Source organism: Nuphar pumila, unplaced genomic scaffold (assembly GCF_984573655.1).
Source record: "Nuphar pumila unplaced genomic scaffold, dmNupPumi1.hap1.1 HAP1_SCAFFOLD_1162, whole genome shotgun sequence".
Taxonomy (NCBI): domain Eukaryota; kingdom Viridiplantae; phylum Streptophyta; class Magnoliopsida; order Nymphaeales; family Nymphaeaceae; genus Nuphar; species Nuphar pumila.
Genome location: NW_028323601.1, coordinates 1 through 21,790, shown reverse-complemented (window position 1 = coordinate 21,790; position 21,790 = coordinate 1). Strand labels below are relative to the sequence as shown.

At 51.3% G+C, this 21,790-nt stretch overlaps 3 protein-coding genes and 1 pseudogene across 3 annotated transcripts; 1 reads left to right on the top strand and 3 right to left on the bottom strand.

The window, feature by feature from the left end:
* Nucleotides 1–358: 358 nt before the first annotated feature.
* LOC149809501 (uncharacterized protein At3g52155, chloroplastic pseudogene) lies at nt 359–2,029 on the bottom strand (annotated as a pseudogene).
* Nucleotides 2,030–7,708: 5,679 nt separating this feature from the next.
* On the bottom strand, nt 7,709–10,292 carry LOC149809500 (uncharacterized). Its single transcript, XM_089994811.1, has 6 exons — nt 10,154–10,292; nt 9,639–9,861; nt 9,425–9,529; nt 9,147–9,216; nt 8,476–8,766; nt 7,709–7,942 (listed from the first exon to the last, which is right to left on the bottom strand). The coding sequence occupies exons 1-6, from the start codon at nt 10,290–10,292 to the stop codon at nt 7,709–7,711; spliced, it is 1,062 nt and encodes a 353-aa protein (XP_089850937.1).
* A 155-nt stretch (nt 10,293–10,447) lies between these two features.
* On the bottom strand, nt 10,448–12,646 carry LOC149809499 (aspartate carbamoyltransferase, chloroplastic-like). The gene is made up of 4 exons (XM_089994810.1): nt 12,217–12,646; nt 11,965–12,104; nt 11,195–11,491; nt 10,448–10,669 (listed from the first exon to the last, which is right to left on the bottom strand). The coding sequence occupies exons 1-4, from the start codon at nt 12,644–12,646 to the stop codon at nt 10,448–10,450; spliced, it is 1,089 nt and encodes a 362-aa protein (XP_089850936.1).
* A 1,043-nt stretch (nt 12,647–13,689) lies between these two features.
* On the top strand, nt 13,690–18,532 carry LOC149809498 (heat shock 70 kDa protein, mitochondrial-like). The gene is made up of 8 exons (XM_089994809.1): nt 13,690–13,782; nt 13,893–13,997; nt 14,667–14,756; nt 15,146–15,592; nt 16,328–16,583; nt 16,922–17,244; nt 17,579–17,875; nt 18,254–18,532. Exons 1-8 carry the CDS (start codon nt 13,771–13,773, stop codon nt 18,530–18,532), a joined length of 1,809 nt encoding a protein of 602 aa, XP_089850935.1. The 5' UTR covers nt 13,690–13,770.
* Nucleotides 18,533–21,790: the final 3,258 nt, after the last annotated feature.

Here is a 21,790-nt window from a genome sequence, read left to right as displayed (position 1 = left end):
GTATCTTGGCAAGGCTGCTTGTCATTTGTAACATAATACAGAACGCTCATAGGTTTGCTGCGTCAATGTCTGTTGTTTGACTGCCAGAGTCCTCATCTTTCAGTGCCTCGACACATTCTGCCGTGGCTTGTGGCTGAAAGTTACCTAACTACCGTAAAACCCTCAATCTGTTACAGTAAAACCCTCAATCTGACGGGCAATAACCAAACCAATTCAGGTGCCCTACTGGAGAAATGTCGCTAAGAGGATTGGCATGCATGACCTGGAAAATTTGAATGCAGTATCCGTACCTGGTGCAACAAGTGACAACATACTAACCATTGGCAGTTGACAATCTCTGTATGAATATGTGCATGCATCACGATGGCTCCAGAGCAATGCTGGGCATGGGCGGTAAAAGTCCACTCGGTGTAACAACACCCACCAGCTCCCAGACAACGTCGTCTTCGAACGCTTCTTCCCACGTGTCAGCTTCTACTTGCAGCAAAGCAGCATTGGCAGAAGCGAGTGTGACTGTCTTGCTAGTGAACATGCTTGCAGCTTCCTCCCATCCTCTATTATGCCCAACACACATGACAGTGCAGTTGATGTCATCTCTTGCGAATTCTTGAACCTGCAAGTGGTCCATGTTGGCTGAATAACATCATCAACATCAAACGCTCGCACAAGGCTGGTGGCAAAAGCGCACATCTAACAAAGCACCAATGCCGTGACCAGTGTGGGGTATATGCACATGCTGCCTTCATAGCCATCACTTGTGGCGAATAATGAGCCACTAACACTGCTGTGACATGCCATTGGCATTGCTCAGATCTCAGCCCATGACAAGAACACTGCCACGATCAGGCTCATCGGGGACGCATCTTTCAACAAGCAAAGTTCATGCATTTGCCAGGTACCATGAATAACGCTGCAGGGGCACGAGCTTCTCCGGATTGCACTGGGAATCCACATGATATTCGAACACGCTACTTTGAAATCGCGACAAAGTCTCCAGCTCAACAAAACGACAGAAACTGAGGACCCCATGTGTGGGCACTTGCACGCACTGCTGAGAAAAGGGTTGTGGGAGCTGTCCAGCGCGGTTGTGTATATGCTTGCAGCAACATTGCTGGAAAACCAAGACTCGGTGTCGTACCCGCATAGCAATGTGTGACTTGGTCATGCCGTCCAGAGCTGCAATCGTGTACAGAGTTCCAAGGAAATGGGAGTCAACATCGCCAAACATCTCGACAACTTCCGCCATTGCATCCACTGTCTGCTTTGTTCGCTTTGCATTGCTGCACAGGAGTAAGTCCGGGAGCCAACCCAGGTCCCGCAGCCTTGCTGCGACTTGCTTGGCAGCTGCAATGCCCTCTTCACTGATAACACGATCGTGATCACGTACTCTGCTGTCAGCTGCACTGTCTGCATGCCTGCAAGGAGCACACGGTTACAGCCACGAAACTTGAGCACGACAACTTGCAGGCTGCCCTTGAAAAGAAAAAAAAAGAAAATCAATCGGGAATCATCCCAGGTCCACTTGTTGACGTGACGGAAGCTCGCACATATATCAGGAGACCTTTTTCACTTCAACGGACGCTTGCGTATATCCTTCCTATTTGACATAAAGTGTGTTTCTGATGGCCATGATGAGACTAGGGACGACCTTTATGCAAGGACCTCTACGGCGTCTGTTACAATTGAGAAGCCTGAAATGTCGTTTGTATCACAGCTGCAGGGACATCCTGGAGCCGTGGTTGTCAGTGCACTTCGTGGTGCGGGATGCCACAGAGTGGAGCATGCTCGTACAAAACTTGGTCTTGGAGCCTTCCAAAGCCATGCAGTTGGCATTGCCTGCCTCTGACTTGACAGCACTGCAGTGCGCTTACACTCTTGCTGGTAGTACAGGACGTTGCTGATTGTGATCAAGCAAAAAATTAGTGCTAACGAAGTGGTCTATGCTCGCATAGCTGATCATGTTTGGTGCATAGGGTTCTTTGTGCGCAACGCCAATCCCTGCCACATCTGCGCACTGAACAGAAGGCATCACGGCACGATTGCTGAAAGACTAAGCGATTATTTGAGTGTGCAACCAGGGTGTCTGACCTTCTGCTTCTTCATGCCGTGCTCAATTGCAATTGGTAAGTGTTGTGGACCTTGGCATGCTCAGTTGTGAACGACGATTCGCTCCATTTCCACATGCAGGCCTCATAGTTAACGAAGCGATACATCACATGACTTCCTTTACATCCGCTCCTTTGCTCTTGCATTCCGCCAATCGCTGATTCGTCAAGAGCGTTACCTCATCAGTACCATGTGCCTGATAACTGCTTGTGCGCACATGCGTCGCGACGATGCGGATTGCTTGTATTTGCATTTGAGAGCACCTTGAAATTTCGCTCTTGACCAAAATGTGGGCGGGGAAGGTGGGCGCTGGGTCGTGGGCACAATCGTCATTGTGTTTGAGCTAAGCGTTTCAAATGGTTGGCCCAGAACAAGGTACACGCACAGGGTGAAGTATGGCATGCATTCAGCGTGACTTGCGCGAGCTATGCGACGAACACGAAAACATCAACTGAAGTTCATATGAAGGCCAAATGAACGCCTCTTTCACGAGAATGGAAGTAAGGTCTATGTATGGATACCTCTACACGTGTTCGTACATGCTCGTAGTCAGAACGCGTGCTTCCTTGTGCGATGCAGGCGCGCGAGATCTGGCGCGGATACGGGGAAGAATGGGGAGGGAACAAACGTAGTATACAAACCCTATCACTATCTCGAGATATAGCCCAAGGCTCGGGCAATTTAGTGATCTGCACTCAAAGCGAAGCTCCCCAGTTTAGCGCACAACACCTTAGGACGACAACTGATTCTGGGTAACATTGCGCCTTCTCTGTTCCTCGCGTCCCTCAGCTTATCGCAACAGTTTGTCGAACGACATTTCCTAAGACTTTGAGAACGCTCCGAGATGGAGACTCAAATGATGTATGATCTAGGGTCCAAGGCTATGGCGATGAGGGCAAGGTCCAAATTGACAACAGGCGACGACCTGACGTTCAGGGTTTACGGAAAGTTGAACACTAAGGACGGCACCCTGGGATTCGATGGGTACGGTAGAAAGTTTTGGGGCATAACAGGCAGCAAGCTGCACAACAAGGACACCAGGCTGCGCATAGGCCCAGGTTTTCGCTTCACGGCTGGCAGCGGACAGACGGTGAGGTCCGATTGGTTACCGATGTCACCTACGCCACACAAGTGCATCGTACCGCGCGGGCAGTGGTGAAGCCTTCAAAATTGTACATGCGTAACTTCTTGTATTCCATCGATTTTTCTACAGTCGGGAGGCTGCCTTCTCACGCTCATTGTCACTGCAGGATAAATTGTTTGTGGGCCCCGTCTCCAAATGGGAGATGCACTCCAATTCATTTGGAAGGAAGCAGGACAGCCTGGTATTGAAAGCCTTTGCTACATACGAATGGGATGTGGCATCACTCCAGGTGAGATCACTCCACGGCCGTCGATCACAGTGCTGGGCTGTTGCCGCTGTAGGCTACCATTGCCCAGGCATTCAAAGGTGCCTTCGAACTGTGCTGTTTGCATGTCACGATGAATTCTCTTGTGATCTTCTTCACATTCTCTGCCATCCACACATGGTCCACGACCAAAACGGTTGCACTGGCCAGGTTGGTACACAGCAATCCACAATCCGCTGAATTCATGTTGCACTCTTCCTTAGAAAGCCACGCGGCTATGTGTTTGCACGGTACGGGCTTGTAGTTGAATTTGTGTGAATAAAGTTTTTAAAATGATCACGGTCAAGAAGTGGGGTTGTTTTTTGCAGGTAAACAAAGGACTCGCTAGTGGTAAGGCACTTTTGAGCTACAAAATTTTCAAGTTCACTGACCGACAAGACGTGAAACTGACAGCAGGAGCGATCTGGTCATACATGCCCCAAGCACGGACAAAGGCATTTGCTGCGGTGCGCCTCATGCAACACCACGCGACGTCTTCCAAGACGTTTGCCAACTCATGTAAAATGCAGAACGGTCACAGCGCGTTTGAGCAAGCTGCCATGTGCAGATAGAGATTACCGTGTCAGAAGTAAAAGAACTCAAAGCATGTAGACATGTGAAGAGTTAAGTGAAACGTACATTTTCGTGTATTTGGCCCCCAACCACTGAAGTTGCTGAACATTGGCAGCTGCTTGCGTCAGCTGGTATGCAAACAAGCTGAACATGCAATGTACAAGTTCTGAAGTTTGTGTGCAGACAACTTCTCTGCCAAACCTGTTTTTGGTGTCTTGAATGAGTTCAGCATGCAGAAGCCATTCTTCCAAGTACGAGAGAACAACTGGGCAGCCACCTTCTCGGAGAAAGGAAAGACCGTCCTACTTACATACGACCTTTAAGAGCGCAGCTTGGCACTTTTGGCAAGCCAATCTCACCTGCCGTAGCGATGGACGCTATGAACATGTCTTGGAGCCAACAATTGGTGCATCTAGACAACACCGGACGCATCCAATGCAGACCGCGTGTGTGACAGCCAATCATAGTTCAGGCAATAGCATGGCCATCCATGCCCATGGCCACTGGGTAACAGACCTGGCTTACTGCAAAGTTCCAGGTTCTTTCGCTGGAGCACCGAAGACCCTCCGAGTTGGACACAACAGGGCATTCTTTTCCAGCTCGTTTGGAATACATGTTTGACAAATGTTCCATGCATTTTGGAGTAGCAATAGCAGCACTATGACGGCATGCGCGTATGCATGGCTTACAACGCGTTCTCACCAAGGTTCGTGATGCGGCGATCATCATCATGTCATTCTGCGCATGTTCTTCGCATTTGTTCACCGATCTGCTGGTTAGCCGGTTGATGTAAGAGATGGCTGATGATGGGCAGTGTACTTCAGGTGAACCCCTCTGGGTTAGCATGCTTGCCTCGAAAAGTGTGTGATTGTTGTTGATTGGCGTCATTTCACTCTGGCGCAGTGACAGGGCTTGTCCAACATTCACAACCATCAACTAAATAACACTTGTCAAGTGGTATGAACAAAACAAACGTCTTGTTTGTGTGGGGAGCCCATGTACACTTGTTGATGAGCTTTGCAAACCACGCCGATTCACCGTACGACATCATCTTCTGGATTCGTTGGGGAGGGGAGATGACATCTCACAAGATAAAGAAGCGGTTAGGAAAGGAGATACAGGTGAGCTTTTCCAAGTTGACGTGCTCCGCTTGTGCCTTATGTGCCCTAAGTGCGACGGTTTGCTTATCGGCATTGTGCGCATGCATGGTTCCTCTATCGGCACGTCATGCTTGCAGCTTGTAGCGAATGTTCATGTTCACATCTTGCACGCAGAAAGTCTTGAATGGCCTGCTATACTTCCAGTCTGTCCTAGACTGAAGTGTTTGAACCTGGCGCTAGCTAACCCTGCGCCCACGCCTGGACTGCCAAAGTCGAGGGTTCGGGGAAGCCACTTATCTCGAATGAATCATAATCTGTGGTGTGGAGAAGGTGACTGCCACGTGCAGGTTTTGCTGGCTGACTTGCCTCCGGGGGTCGTAGATGTTCACATCGACGAAAAGGACATGCACACCATACATTTCCTATGCAATGGGCCTCCGGATACACCATTTCAGCATGGCAAGTACGTCCACCCCTCTTATCCACTTATGTGCGAATGGACGTGCACTTGCGTAAGTCTGTGCGGTAGCTGCACGTACCTTGCCTGCTGTCACGATATTGACACCCTCGCATCATCCAGTGGCCTACTCTATGCGCAACTAAGGGATTCGGCTTTAGAATCAATTCACAAGGCAAATGCAGCTTCTCAGTTACCCCCCCCCCGCCCCAATACCCCAAATTCCACCCTCACTTCCCCCGCTCAGTTTCGACGAATTGGGCGTTCCCAGACAGGTTGACACATACATTCCGAACTGGCAACGATACTTCAAATGAAGCCACCGCACGAGATCCTGCACCGGGACACTCATGGCCGTACCATGGTGCCACCCTTTTTAAGGGCCTTCATGCATCGGGCCTGGCGCCACCAGCAGCATCACACAACTGTTTCGATGTTCACGAGCAAACCAGTTGCAAGCCCTGATCTCGCATCATACCGGCGTGTGGCAATGAAACGAGCTACCAGATTTGCTGCTTGTGCATTGAGACATATTGCACAGTAACTTTGGTATGAATGAGATATCTTTCATAGCAGCACGTTCCCACGCGCACCTTTGAGTGGGGTGTGGAGTTGGGGATCAGGGACGCACCTTTGAGTGCTGCCGCTGCTGCTGCTGCAAATGTGTTTGTCAAACCGAGACAAAGCACCCAAAAACACATATCCGTGCGCTCGGATAATTGCCAACGCCTGCAATAACGAGGTCAGTTTTAGTGATGACCTCCTGAACACCGTCCTTCGAGCTGCCCAGGCAATGACAATGGCTTTTTGGAACAGGTATGTGGTGAAGCTGCTGCTGCCGCCAGGCTATCCCATGGACCCTCCGGATTTCATGATGCTGACGCCAAATGGCCGTTTTTCGCCCGGCGCAAAAGTCTGCACGTCCTTTTCCTCGTTCCATCCAGAGACATGGTCCGCGTCGTACACCTTGACGACATTAATTCTGTCGTTCATCAGCTTCATGGCCGAGGAGGAATCCAACGCAGCAGGCGTTGTCTTCACAACGAAGGAGCAGAAGCAAGACCTCGCCGCAGAATCCGTGGCATGGAACATCAGGCACAACTACCACAAACTCCTACCCATGCTACTCACGCCGGAAGCCGCCCCGGCTCCAAGTAAGTCAGGTCCTGTTGCGGAGGCATCCACAGCTGCAAAAGGAACAGCACACCCGCCAGAGTCAAGCCGACAGGGAAGTCAGATAGCAGTGGTTGCGAAAGCTCCGAATTTGCATGGAGCTACGGTAGGTAGAAAGCGTGCGGCTGCAGAAGTGCCGCTGCTGCCTGTTCAGCCGCGGCGAGCCAGAGAAGGGTCGTCTGCAAAGGCAACACCAGACGCCATAGTGGATTTGGCGGGTGACGCTCTACCCCTGGACTCTTCTATGTCGATGGGAATACGGGCGGCTCGTCGTGAGGCCAAACGTGCTGCCGCCGCTGAAGTGTCGTTGGATGTTTCCCACAGTGCTGCTGTTAACCCACGACCAGCAGTGCTGGGCGGTCTTGTTGACCTGACGTAGCATGACCTGTGTCTGTTTTGATGCACACCCTCTCCTCACACTGATCAGCTCTTCCTCGTTCTTGAACTGAAGCTGCGCCGTCATTTCGAGTGTCTTCTTAGTTGCTAATGCGAATTCTGTCCTGGGTATCATCCACTTGCGTCACAGTGTGCTTGTTTCGCACCAAAGTGAAGGTTCATGCACAAGCAACTCATCAGAACGTGTTGCCTGGTTTACTGTAAAAGAGCTGACTAAAAGAGCTGCTTATGCATATCTCTTTGATGCCTGTTCTGTTTGCCTCTTCCTTCCTTTGTGCGACCTCGTTCTCCTCCGGTAATTGCACTTTGCTGGAAAACCTCGCCATCATCTGTGTTGCTCACAGAATGTAATTGTGATCTCAGGTTTGTTCTCCAGAATCGTCCAGGATTTTCTTAGGAGCAGGTGAACAATGGACTTGCGATATTCATCATGATGCGGAAAACAAATTGATGTCCTGGATGTTGGTGCCTGTTCAGAATCCAGAAGAACAAATTACACGCCTGTGCACCTCAAGCTATTGTATCTGAACAACGTCAGATGGCAGGAAGCGGGTTGTCAACAGCACATTACTGCACACACCAGACAAGTCCTCCACGAAGCCAAACCAATAAATGACAGCACCAGGACCATATCTGTTCACATACGTGCTATATTGCTTCACTGCATTTTCACTATGACAGACATCATCGCCAAACATAGCCTTGCTGTCAATCCAGCAAACTAAAGATCCTTGCAGTAGGATGGGCACCTGCACAACTCATCATGATTCAACATGCTTGCCTACCTTAGTTCTGAAGTGTGCCTAAAGGGTTACACCATTGGTGCATTCACGAGTTTGGATAAACAGGCAGCATTCTGGTTGTTGCCGAGTGTTGGTGCTAACAACAAAAAGCACTGGCTATGTACCGACACAGGCATGAAGCAGCAAAGAGCACAGCCTGCACAAATTGCGCACCACTGTCGAGCCCCTGCTGTGTAATGCGCCCCCTACCTATAGATGCATGTTGCACCAGCAATCATATCTCGAGATAGTGTTATGTTCGAGGCATCGAGAAGACCGATCCCTGTTACATCTGAATTACTGACTGTTCCATGGGGATTTGGGATCCAATCTCGACTGTTTCACGTGCTAGGCATTGTTTGTGTGGACGTGCAGACACATGGCAGTGACTTCCGCAATGCCAACTCAATCCAGCCGAAAGAGGCCTCCCTAGGGTGACCACACTGACCCAGAATCCATGAGTGTGGCAACCCTGAAAGAAATGCCAGTAGAGAACTCACCTGCAGAAGGGCATCTGGAGTTTTTTCACAACCGACTTTGCGCATGTCAGCTTCAGTGAAGAAGGGGACCCCCGCTCTTGTAAGCGTCTCCTCCAGTATGTTTTCATACATGACTCCCGCAGTCCGCTGGGCGATGGAAATGTATGGTGAATTTGACCTGTCTGCCATTGCACAGCGCCTCACATCATCCGCCATGCGGGCCAGGCAATACGGAGACAACTCCGGAATGGGATTATGGCCCTCGTTCCAATAAAGCAATGCGTATGGCTCCCTGATCAGCTTCTGTGCTTCCTGCAACACACAGAGTCAGGTTATCAAGTCTGTCTGTGCCCTCCTTCCGTCGGAGTTGTTTGATGCAAGGGGGTTATGCTGCAAGGGGACGCAGATCGCTCTGTGACTATACGAACGGTGAAGGCTTGCATGTGCTCGCACCTCCAGAGGGATATCCAGCACTCCCGATATCACAAGCTTCATGATCCAGCAAGGCGGGAAATCACAGTCGTGGCTGATTTGCAGAATATCCTCATCCTGTAGGTACCTGCGTAGCACTGCATCACGCTTGCATGCAAGCTTTGGGACTGCACCGACAAGTTGTGAACCAATGTCCCAGCCTGGACTTTGCCAAGAGTCGTGGAAGTGACGATATATCTGCTGCAAGGTACTCAAATCACCAAGGTATGTGGTGATATGGGCTTGTGGCGCTCAAACAGTTTCAGGCAAGCATATACATCAGCACAAGCGCTGAAGTCATGGTCATCAGAAAACAATAGGGCAGACATCTCCAATTTCATGACAATCATGTTTTGACATTTAGAAAAGCAATTTAAGTGATGCACATTTCGTATGCGCACACACACACACACACAACACAAAACCTAGTCATACCCTGTGCTCTGCCAGAGCCTCTGCCAGAGGCACTGGAGACAGGCTTGCCGACAGTCAGCCGTACCTCTCAACGTACGCATCAGCTTTTCTTATGTGGTATTGTGCATTTTTTTTCTCTTTCTCGACGTCCTGCCGGTGCATCAGGCTTGCCACAGCGTCGATAGATACCCTGAAGCACAAGCCATCAGGCCATTTACGCGTAAAACAACAGTTGTACATGCCACTCAAGAACGCGCCATCTTCACGATATGACAGGAATTCAAGCTTCGATAGCGTACCCTGGAAAGCGTTCAGCGATTTTCCCGTGGAAAAGGCTAGTTGAGAAGGGAATATCAACAGCAGCCACCAGGGCGTCATATTGCTGTCTGGATAGTATCGCCATGTGGGAATGGTCGTTCAGATGATGTGGAATAGACTGGGATAAAGCCGGTGTCCGTTCGTTGGTGTCAGATGCATGGCATGTCTGATGCACTATGCACCAATCAGTCTGTTGGATCGGACCTACATCAGGTGGATTCAGAATACAATGAGTGATGGAGCGCCTGGCAGCTGCCCGTGTGTCAAATACTCGAGTGGGCTTCCGTCGAGGTCATTGCCAATAACGTTGACAGAGTGTCACTGTCTGTCAGCGGCTGTCTATCAGCGCAACAACAGCTGTCGGTGTCAGCACGCGGTGGTTTCAAAAATCGAACACACCGTACGCTGTATGATACATGCCAAGTCTAACGTCCTGAGCTGTGTCCTGATCTTTCCAAATACCTGGACTTCCCAAAGCTAACTTTCTAGTCAATACAGCTGGCGGTGAAGTACAACCTTCTTGTCCGTTGCCAGGAAGATTTTGTCCAACAACGACTGCAGCGGCGCATCCTGGTTCGAGATTTGTTACCAGTCTCAGTCGGGAGGCAGCAGGCAGAGACCCGCTTGCGCGCCATGGTCATGAGGGCTCACTGCCGTGCTCATGCTGGCACGAACAGCGTGTCAAGACCTATCATAACCTATCGAGTTGATGACTGCGAGATGGCAGGGTTACAGTCGGCATTGCAGCAAGCCTAAAACGTTAGGTCAGTCCACCCTTAGCATACAGGCATCATCGTCCCAACAGACACAAACGCAGCAGCGCCATGCGCACATACAGGCCATTCCGAGCTTGTCTAAAGTACGCCGCACGAGGATCCTCGTCCACATCAGTAGAAATCTCATCCACACGAGGCAACGGGTGCATGATGACAGCTTGCGGCTGCAGGAGCTTGAGCAGATGCTTGTCAATGATGTACTTGCCTTTGGCCTCCTCATAGTCTTGCGGACGGTCCTGCAAGACACCCGAGTCATCAGCCTCGCAAATTACAACTCAGGGCAAAACACAGCTTGTAGAACCAACGTGTCAGTCATCAAAATGCCACCACAACTCTTTGCAAGCTATTCGCAAGGCCGCAAGTATCAGCAAAACACGATTTGACGCACTCCCTTGACCAAAGGTCCGAGACATAAACTCTGATCACCTTTTGGTGCAACTGTAAGCACACAATTGACCTCCACGCCACGCAGAATGTCACTGAATGTCTCGGCCAAATAAGGAGCACACATCGTCATTTGTGTGGCGCAAGTAGCAGAAGTCTGCGTGAGCTGGACAAGCGGACGCGCCCATACCAAGTGACTTACGGAAAAGGTTTCACAAAACGTCCCACTCTACATATACCACCCGACAGATATAAGTGCCAACGAAGGGCATGACCCTGGCCGGGCAGCTATCCTTTGAAAGCGTGGGCAAAGTGGAAGTAGACTCGGCATATGGAGATGCGTGCATGCTTGTGCTTTTACATGAGTAGGACCTCACCAGGAAGCGCTCCTTTTGGATGCGAGTCATGTACAGCACATCCACCCCTTCAGCCACACGCTCCAGGTTGTCTGCCTCGCTCCATTTGACACCTTTTGAGGTCAGGAAATCCTTGATGTCGGCCTTCATCTTGACGACCGGGGGCGCCACAAACACCATCTCGACGTTGTTGAATTTTGATAGTAAGTATGCGAGCGAGTGCACCGTTCGACCGTTGGCAAGGTCTCCCACCATCGCAATTTTAAAGTTGTCCAGGCGGCCCAGCTCTTGCCGAATGGTGTAGACATCCAGCAGGGCCTGAAGCGAATGCATTGTCAGCGCATCGGGCATATTCTGGAAGTTCTGGAACCCACCCCCAGTTAACGCTGGAGCACGAAAGCGCAATACCAACGGATGACAACTCTAAGATGATATGTGACCTTCAAATACCTTGCCGAATGCCCCTTCTTCCCCAATTCTAAGGTTTCTTTACTCTGCTCAGTGTTGCACCCGGGCAGTAATGTCCAGTGCCAGATAGGGTTCTCAATACCAGGAAAACTCCGTCCTCCTCAAGTGAACACATGCCAGTGACCCAACCACTTGGCTAGTAACACAAAATATGGTCTCTCGGTCACAATACCAGGGTCTTTGGCCTTGACACATGCAGTGATGCTCGCTTGTTCAACATGCAACCTGAAAACTGGTTCACTATGGCTCAACAAGAACAAGAACTTCGATGAGGTCTGAGGGTCTCTGTTTGGGATTTCATTTTGCTACAGTGTACTACTTACCTGAGTTGGATGTTGTCCAGGACCATCGCCTGCGCTCAAGATCGGAACACTCGCAACTGAGCTTGCTTGCCTGGCTGAGCCGGCTGTAGGGTGGCGGAGAACCAAGCAATCGCAATATCCCTGAACTGTCCTGATGGTGTCTGCGTTGCCAGTTATTTTCATGTCAATGCATGTGCGATTCACAACATATATTGCCAGTGGGATTTCAAAACACCTGAAATATAGTCCCAGATCATGCTCAAGCGATCTCACCTTGCAGGGTCTCTCCCTTGGCTGCGGACGAAAACTCTCCTGCACTCTCCGTCGATAAGATGACTCCCCCAAGTTTACCCATTGCAGCTTCGAAAGACAGCCTTGTCCTGGTGGAAGGCTCGTAGAAGAGGGTCGCCATGACGAATCCCTCTAGCTGCTTGCTTTCAGGGGTCCCCGGCTTGACTTTCACCATTTCGTTTGCAACATCAAATACCAAACTCATGGATGCGACGTCAAACACATTTGAGTCTATTACGTGCTTCACATCAAGCTCTCGCCATGTCAGCCGCGGTGCCTCTTTTTCGCTCCTGCAACGGACGCCAGAAGAAGCTGGCCTTGCACGGACGCGGGTATGAGGCACAAGCCTACGTTTGCCTGGGCAAGTGTTTGCTGGCGGAGATCCGCAATGACAATGTAATTGCATAGGCATGGCGTTTGCTGTCGTTTCCTAGGGGTTCAAAGGGGTCACTTTGTGGCGACAGGGGTTTTCTGGGGAACGTTTTGTTCAGCAACGCGACCTTCACCAAGTGTATAAAGAGTTGCTTACGAGAGCTCGTTCGCAAGCTGCATTTGTGTACCTGTATGTGAACACAACATCCAACGAGCGTGCTATTTGACATTTCCGTTGTTTTCTGCGAATCATGTTGAATCGCGTTGAAATTGTTTCCCAAAAGCCACCCCTTCGAACACCAGCAGGACGGGCTAAGCGAAACAACGTTGAATGTATTAACAAAAATCATCCAGGATGAATCGCTTGGTGCTGCTAAAGAGGCGATAGCTCGTAGCCCGTTATATATTGTCTCAATTGCGACAACTCTCATGAACGCAGAGAAATAAGAATCAGTCTCGTGTTCGCACGCTGGAAAGAGGCTTCATGTCTGAGAATGAGCAAGGACATGATGGCCCAGGATCTGGGCCAGGGGGCCTAACAGCCTAACCCTATCTCTCGATAATCTAGAGGGCAATTGAAAGTTCGAGAAGGATGTCCAGCACACGTTCACGACCACATGATGCCTCCTGGAGTCAGGCTGGAGGACACGACTCCCGGTTGGGCTCCCCATGCTAGTTAGACCAAACAAGTACTGTGTACGATCTGCGCAGTCTAGTTTTCTTCTGGTATTGGCTACGCGCAGCCATCATGAGATTAGCTAGCACCTTTGTTCAGCGGGTACGTAACATGCTGTAAGCGATGCTTGACATGTGCAGAACGTTTCTGCACGTTTATTGACCGATTTCTGTGTTGCTGCAGCTTATGCCGCTGGCAGAGCAGTCAATCTCTGGCCGCTTTCGGTGTTTCAGGTGTGCTACAGCCACTTACACTCACTTCACTGTGTTCCGGTCACAGCCATTTTGCGTTTGTGAACTTGATTAAACACTTTTAATTGCGTGATTGCCCTTACGCGTGGTCAGGTGGCGTATAACGATGTTGAGACGGTACATATTGCTGAGATCTGGCGTAACGGCATTTCTATTGCACACAGTGGTTCTACACGTTGCTTGGCGAATGAGGTTATCGGAATCGATCTGGGAACTACAAACAGCTGCGTGGCTGTAATGGATGGCAAGGTGCGCGTTCGTTCGCATGTCTTGTGTTCTGTGGTCGAGCTATCTAGATAGGTCCAGCTTCCGTGGCAACGCTTCTGGCGACCGGTTTGATGAGTGTGGTGACGATACAGGATCCTAGAGTAATCGAAAATGCAGAAGGAAATCGTACCACCCCTTCCGTTGTCGCTTTCGGAAAGAACGGGGAGATGCTGGTCGGGCAGCCAGCCAAACGTCAGGTGAGATTTCACCAGTCTGCGTTGCTTGACAAGGGCAGCCCTGGTGCAGCAACTTTACACCGTGTAACAGACAGTCAATTTGCGGATCTGTGCGACCCGTGCGTAATATGTTAACGTCGTCACTGATGGCCGTAAGCAACTTGACCGTCTCGGGATGACGCACGCGGATGGTGCAGAAAATTGATTTGTCAAGGAAACCGCGGGGCAAGGGACACTGAGCAACAGCATCAAAGAGTCCAGGCACTGCGGTAGATTTAGGAGAAGGCCATGCTTGTGACGGGTCGCTTTTTGGGAGCCTCGGCGACGGCAACACTTTGTGCACGTACGTCGACTCACGAGTGGGAGATGTGTGTGACAAGACAACGGCGGCCATGCCAGGTCATCTTGCAACCAGCGCTGTTGATGAAGCTGTCACTACATCCAGCCATCACACTAGACGAATCCCCTCCTGACCAAAATGAATGGTAATTCGTGCCAATTTCTGGCCTGCACATCGCATTCACATGCGCGTTTGCAAGCTAAGGGGCGTGGGCCGGCAGCACAGGTTGTTGCAATGTGCGTTGCACGTGGTACAATTGGCGGCAGCACAGGGTGTTGACCATCAGGGGCTGCACGTGAGGATGCTGTGCATCAAAAGCAGCGGCAAGTGAGACGCCTTGGTGGTTGCAGGCGATCACGAATCCCCAGAATACACTGTATGCGACCAAGCGATTGATAGGTCGCAGGTTCGATGACCCTCAAACCCAGAAGGAAATGAAGGTATGCACGATTTGCTTCCACCGTTGCTGACGCATTGGTGGCATGGACTATGCGCACACTATTGCGTAATGCGAACCATAGTGCCAACCCGCTCAGTCATGAAGCATGGAATTGTGCTGTTTGATGTGTGTCAAGGGGCTCTGTCTTGACCCCTTTTGTAATGCCGTGAAGCAAGGCCTTACAATGTGTGCACCTTGTGAGTGCAGTATTGGTGCAGTTGGACCTGTTGGGGGGCCGCGTTCCTCTCCAGACTGCTGCCTGATGCACCTTCTGTTGACATGTCGGTACCTGGGAACAATGTAACTCACAGGTACCTAGAGAGCTAGAACTCGACACCCTCCACCTGGTCATTGCCGCCCACACTCTTAATGGAATGAACTGGGGTGCAGATGGTTCCCTTTGGCATTGTCAAGGCCGAGAATGGGGATGCTTGGGTCGAGGCCGGGGGTAAGAAGTTCTCACCTTCGCAAGCAGGGGCTTTCATTCTTCAGAAGATGAAAGAGACAGCGGAGCGCTTCTTGAACAGGCCAGTGACTCAGGCAGTGGTGACAGTGCCGGCGTACTTCAACGATTCTCAGCGTCAAGCAACCAAAGATGCAGGACGGATCGCTGGTCTCGACGTGCTGCGGATCATCAACGAACCAACAGCCGCCGCGTTGAGCTATGGAGCTGACAAGAAGGAAGGCTTGGTTGCTGTCTATGATTTGGGTGGTGGCACATTTGATGTGTCAATCCTGGAGATCAGCTCGGGTGTCTTCGAGGTCAAGGCGACCAACGGCGACACGTTCTTGGGCGGAGAGGACTTCGATCAGGCCATTCTGAACCACATACTTGCGGTGCGAGTCCTCGTGGGCACTAGAGGGGCACTTCATCGCCCTGTTGTTCAGGGTCAGAGTGATCGGCTTGCATGTTGGAAAGCTGGTTCCTCCTCCATGACTGGTTTTGGCCGTGGACGGGAAGGATGGGTGGCGCACAGGTTTCGGTAGCCATTCGGCTTCCTTTGATATGCAACTTGATCGATTGCCGTCATGCATATCGTAGTCAAGTTGATGAATGGGCAGTCTCTCAGATTTGCAGAGAACCAGAAGAGAAAGTGGGGAATAGAGAACTATACCCCACTGCATCCGCAGTTCTCAGTTGTATCAATGATTCATGCAGTCAGTGGTACAACTGATAATGCAACTTTCTCTGTTTAAAAGATTGATTCGGACATAAGATTGGACACATCGCATTTTTCATAACCTACAAGTACTCTTGAGCAGCGTTGTGTTGCGCAACGGCCCGTTTGTAAATAGACTACGGTAGACAGCCGCGTTTAGCAACCTTCCGGGGCTCGAGGTTTTTGCTGCTGTGCGCTTCTCAGTGGAGATAATACGCATTGCATTAGTCGCCTTGACATACTGTAGTCTAGGTGGCTGCGACCCGATGGGTTGCTGAACAGTTCTGACAGCGCGGCTCGTAGCTGAAGTTCTGCTGCTAACATGAGGGTGATCATGCCAGGCAAGTCTGGACGTGAGGCCATCGGCATGGTTGCTGGGTGGCTGGTGATGTAATTTGGCTGATTGATGCAGGAATTCAAAAAGGACCAGGGCCTGGACCTCTCCACGGACAGGCTTGCAGTTCAGCGGCTGAGGGAAGCTGCCGAGAAGGCCAAGTGTGAGCTGTCGAGCACGACAAGCTCGGAGATCAATTTGCCTTTCATCACCGCAGATGCGACGGGACCCAAGCACTTGCTCATCAACCTGACCCGCGCCCAGTACGAAAACCTTGTCAACGACCTCCTGGACCGCACAAAGCAGCCTTGCAACGATTGCATGAAGGATGCCGGTGCGCTGCTGAACACTCTGCAGTCTTTTGGCCGCTTTTTCGGTGCACTTCCTGGATGATTGTCAAGGTGCTGTATCGCCGCTAACTAATCAACCATGTTGATATTTCCCTGAAACTGCCCTGCTCATGCTGAGATCAAGTATTTGTCGGCGCACCCATGGTTGTCTGATCCAGCTCGCGGGATATGTAGTGTAGTGCATATGTTGTCTGCATTTTAAGGCAGCACAGCAGGTAACGAAAGTACACACACACGTTTCAGGATGTGCAAGCCATTCCGACCTTGTTTTGGCGAATTGGTGCAAAGTGCGAGGTGGTGTTGACTGTTTGTCTCCTTGCAGGCGTGTCAGCAAGCGAAATAAGCGAGGTTTTGCTGGTGGGAGGAATGACGCGCATGCCCAAGGTGCAAGAGCTTGTGAAGAGTTTGTTCAAAAGGGAGCCCTCCCGCGGTGTCAACCCTGACGAGGTGGTGGCCATGGGCGCAGCAATTCAGGGTGGAGTCTTGCGCGGAGATGTCAAGGACATTCTGCTCCTAGATGTCACTCCTCTGTCGCTCGGCATTGAGACCCTGGGTGGCGTGTTCACTCGCATGATCCACCGCAACACCACCATCCCAACCAAGAAGTCTCAGACGTATTCGACCGCGTCTGACAACCAGACCCAGGTGTGCCTCCCGCCTTGTTTGCACACGAACAATCGCGTTGTGGGTACATTCTTGCAATGATTGCACACGAACAATTGCAACCTAGGTGTGCCTCCTGCAATTTCGTTCCCAAGGTATGGACTTTCAGCCATGGGCGCAGACGACGCCCATGTAGTTGCTTTCGATGGGGGGATTTGACATGCAGAACGTTACTGAAGTTTGGATTGGACTCTTGTGTGTTGTTACCTTGTTCCTGGGGTTCGTGCGACTACTTCTGCGCTGGCTTGAGTGCCAATTGGTTTGGCACAGATAGCGAGCCGCCATCCCCTGACGTATATATACTTCCTTTGTGCAGGTGAGCATCAAGGTTTTCCAGGGTGAGCGTGAAATGGCAGCTGACAACAAGCTCCTTGGCAACTTTGACCTTGTAGGCATCCCGCCAGCACCACGCGGCATGCCACAGATTGAGGTCTCTTTCGACATCGACGCCAACGGCATCATGCACGTTAATGCCAAGGACAAGCAGACCGGAAAGGAGCAAGCCATCACTATCAAGTCATCCGGAGGCCTCTCAGAAGACCAGATCTCAAAGATGGTGCGAGACGCTGAGGAGAATGCCGAGAAGGACAAGGAGAGGAAGGCGTTGATGGAGGTGCGTCATGCAAACTATCACGACCATCAGATCCACTGTCATTTGCGACCTGGGAGCTTACTCTAGAGCGTCAGCAGCTTTTTTTTTCCTGCATTGTCCTGTTTTGAGTGAGAGTTCGACCACGCCCAGATACATCATACATTTGATCTGCAGGTTTGGAATGCGATAACATCAAGCTTCAATAAGGGATTCTGTGCATTTTGTTGTTGTATGGCTCCATGTCATCGGCTGACGGTGCGTCCCTGTGCTCGCGCATTTGGGAGGTGCACGAGCTGCGATATGTGTTATCACCACAGCCGCTAGTGCGACGAGCTCATTGTGAAAGGTTGCTGCTTTTGTTGACTGCAATCTGACTCCGGCCTGAACTGTCTTGTGCAGACTCGCAATGAAACTGATACCATGGCATACTCCGCGGAGAGGTCACTTGAGGAGTGGAAGGACAAGATCCCTAGTGAGATTGCGGAAGAAATTTCCAAGGCTATTGCTGATGCACGTGCCGTCAAGGAGTCAGAAAACCTGGAGGAAATGAAATCCAAGTTGGAGACCCTCAGCAAAGCGGTGCAGAAGATTGGTGAGCACATGCGGAACAAAACGGATGCAGAAAGCGCACAATCGCAGGAGACAGCACAGAAAGATGACAAGGATAAGGGGGGTTAAAGCAATGGCTAGTGATTTTGGCGCCGTGATGAATGCTCTAAATTTGAAATGTTCTGCCATGGCGACGCAACACTCCAACTCTTTAGATTGCTTGGTTGGCATTTGCCGTGGTGTCGTGGACTGTGGCTATGTCGCAGTCATGCAGGACATGCCCAAGCGATACTGCCAATCTTTGTTACAAGCGACAGGGCTGGCAAAACAGGAAAAAACACAGAAACTAACACTGAAAACAACGTCACAAACTAAGACAAAACGCACAAGAAAATCAGCAACCTAAGCTACGCCGGGATCTTCCTGCGGTGCATCACACCCTGCATGGAAGTCCGAGCCAACGTTCACGGCGATACGAGAGAGGGACTTGTAGTACATGCGCGCGTTGCCCTTGCACAAAGCACAGCTGAGCTCCCGACGGACGCCACGTACGAAGGCAGCCTTGGACACCCGGTTCCCCCCCCCTGCCGCCAAGTCGCCAAGCTCCGAAAGGAAACGCGAGGCGGCGGAGCCCATGCGGCCAAACGACTCCACGGCGAGTGGGATGAAGTCGTAAGCGGAGCCCTCCCCAAACTCCTCGAAGGCTCGTTGCTTCCGTAGCTCTGCCTTCGCTGCTGCGGATCCGGCAACCTCTGCGGCATCGCGAACAAACGATGCGGCCACCGGGTGCGTAACAACGCAGTCCATGACGCGGACGCGGCCGCCAGGCCAGACAGTCAAAATATCCCCGCGACGAAGACCAGCAGCCCCTTGCGCCCCCGCAGCTGCAAGGCTGCTGTATTGCGGTTCCACGCTAGACGCGCAGCCCGCACGGTGGATGGCATGGCGCCAGGCCGAAACCCAATAGTTATGGCGCATCGATGCCTCACCTGCATTGCGGTTGCACGAGAGAGCGTGGTCCGGCGTCGTGGAGTCGCCGGCGGTGTAGTGGCAAGGCGGAACATCCACCGCCGTTGTCACCCCTAGACCGAGCAGGTGACGCCCCGCTGCAAAAAATTCTCCATTGCTAAGGCGCAAAGTGGGCGCGGTGGGCAGCGCAGTTAGCCACGCAGATGCAGGTCCACAGGACGCACTGCGGATACGCGCCGCCGCGCGCCGACCGTCTACAGTGGTAGTGTCGCAAGCTTCGAGGAAGGCCGCGCCCAAGCGATCGCCAACGAGGCGTGACACGGACCGCCAATCTATTTAATTCTTTCACTTGTCCATATCGTGTCAAACTCTGGAAGCCGCCACTTGCTTGGCTCAAGTTTGCCTTGAGCAAACGACTGTTGCATCCTGGCCTCTTTTTGGTATTGTGGATATCAACGAATATGCAGGTTACCGTCCTATTTTTCATTACACACAGAAGCAGAATCATCAAAGCTCGAGCTGTACCAGTAAACCAACACACACTCGGAAAGGTACAAAGACCCCTCAGGGAATATCAGCAATTGGAACTAGCAGGCCCTCTTCGAAAGCTCCACCAGCCAAAAAAAAAAAACCCTAGGCCGCTTCTGTACATGAATCCATTCCCCCTGCACAAAGAGACACTGAGCTCACACAATGCACTCTCAACAAAGTTGCCCTTGAGCACGACGCCCGCGGCGCTCGCAGCAATGGCCAGGGAGTTGAGCAGCTCAGTTGCCGGCTTTCCCAGTCGGCCATAGGACTCGTGCGACAATGGGACAAAGGTGTAGCCGTTGGGGTCAGCGGTCTGGTACTTCAAGCGCTTTCGCTGGTCACGCGCAGCTGCCGCGCTGCCCGCCGTGCGAGCAGCCTGTAGATGGGAGGCCGCTGCTGGATGCACCACTGAGACGTCGAGAACGGTGAGCCCATCTGCCAACACGGCAAGAATGTCTCCGCGTGCTTGATCCTGAGCTGCGATGCCGGCACCTTGAAAGCCAGGCAGTGTGCGAAGAAGCGGCTCCACTGACGTGGCAACCCCCGCGCGGTGAGCATTGCGGCGCCAAGTCCCGATGAGAATATTACCGTCCTATATTAGACATTCGGAACTTTTTTCGGAGCGTGACATCGTAACATTTCTTATTTCTCCGTCCTTTAGGAGAATTCGCCAAAACGTGACATGTCACATTTATTATTTCTCCGTCATAAGGAGATTGAAAGCAGCAGCGCCGCAGGCGAAAAAATTTTGGAGGTACATTCGTGATGAGCAAGCATCTGCCATTGCAAGAGTTCAGGTGCAATCATGCTCAAATGTATCGTCCATGAGCAAGCAAGGTACGGCTATCATCACCCCATATCAAAGATGGCCACCTGGATGATGACATGTAAAATAAAATAACAAAAATTTGATATGCCGGTGGCACTTGGCAACTGAACCCTATCGATGCCATCGTCGATCAAGCGGGCTGGTGCATCCTGGGACGACCGAGCTTTCTTCCTTTCTCGGCAAATATTTTGGCAGTGGCTAAACGTCTCTTCCTGTCCAGATCGGCATCGGTCACCACGGCGCAATCGCCTGTTTCAACGTCACTAACATCTACCAGGAGCGCTGCTTCTTTCTCCAGTTTCTCAAACAGGTAATCATCAATGCGATTCCATTTTTTCTCATCATGTGCGGCTTTTTCAACAGCTGTCATGTCCTTCACCTTCTTGAAACACAGCCTTTGCTTGCCTGAACAGGCCCCAGACGGGGCAGACGGTACGTGACAGCGCATTTTGAAACAATGGTGGTTTCCGCAAGTTCAGTAGGCTATCATATGCTCACATTCAAGACAGTTTTCATCCTGGCTTGCATATGCAGCGTGCCATGAGTAGGCCAGGGTACAGGGTGCCGCAGGCACCTCGGAATTTTTTTGGGTCAGCGTCACGCGTGACATTTATTATTTCTCATATGGAGGTTTTTCCCCCTAGCGTGACGCGTGACATAATATAGTTGTCGACGTAATTGGCGGAGCATGGTTCTGCCATACTTCGCCTTTGCGCGCAAACGTACTTGACTCCCAGCCAAGTCGTTGTGCCACATTCGTTCTGGTGCCCCTTGAGTATGGTAGTTCTGGGCTGTTGTGCGGCCGTTTTTGGCTTTGAATTTTCGAACGCGTATGTCTTGGTGGTTGTTGCGGCTTCGACTGTGGTAGTTTCTCCTCTGTGTAACGGAATATAATTGTCGACACGGTAAGGAACTTTTGCCCAGCGTGGACGCGTGACTCTCCGAATGTCCGAATGTCCGAAGGACAGTGTTCTGCTTCTCTGTGTAATGAAATATAGGACAGTACCTTTCCGAGTGTGTGTTGGTTTACTGATACAGCTCGAGCTTTGATGATTCTG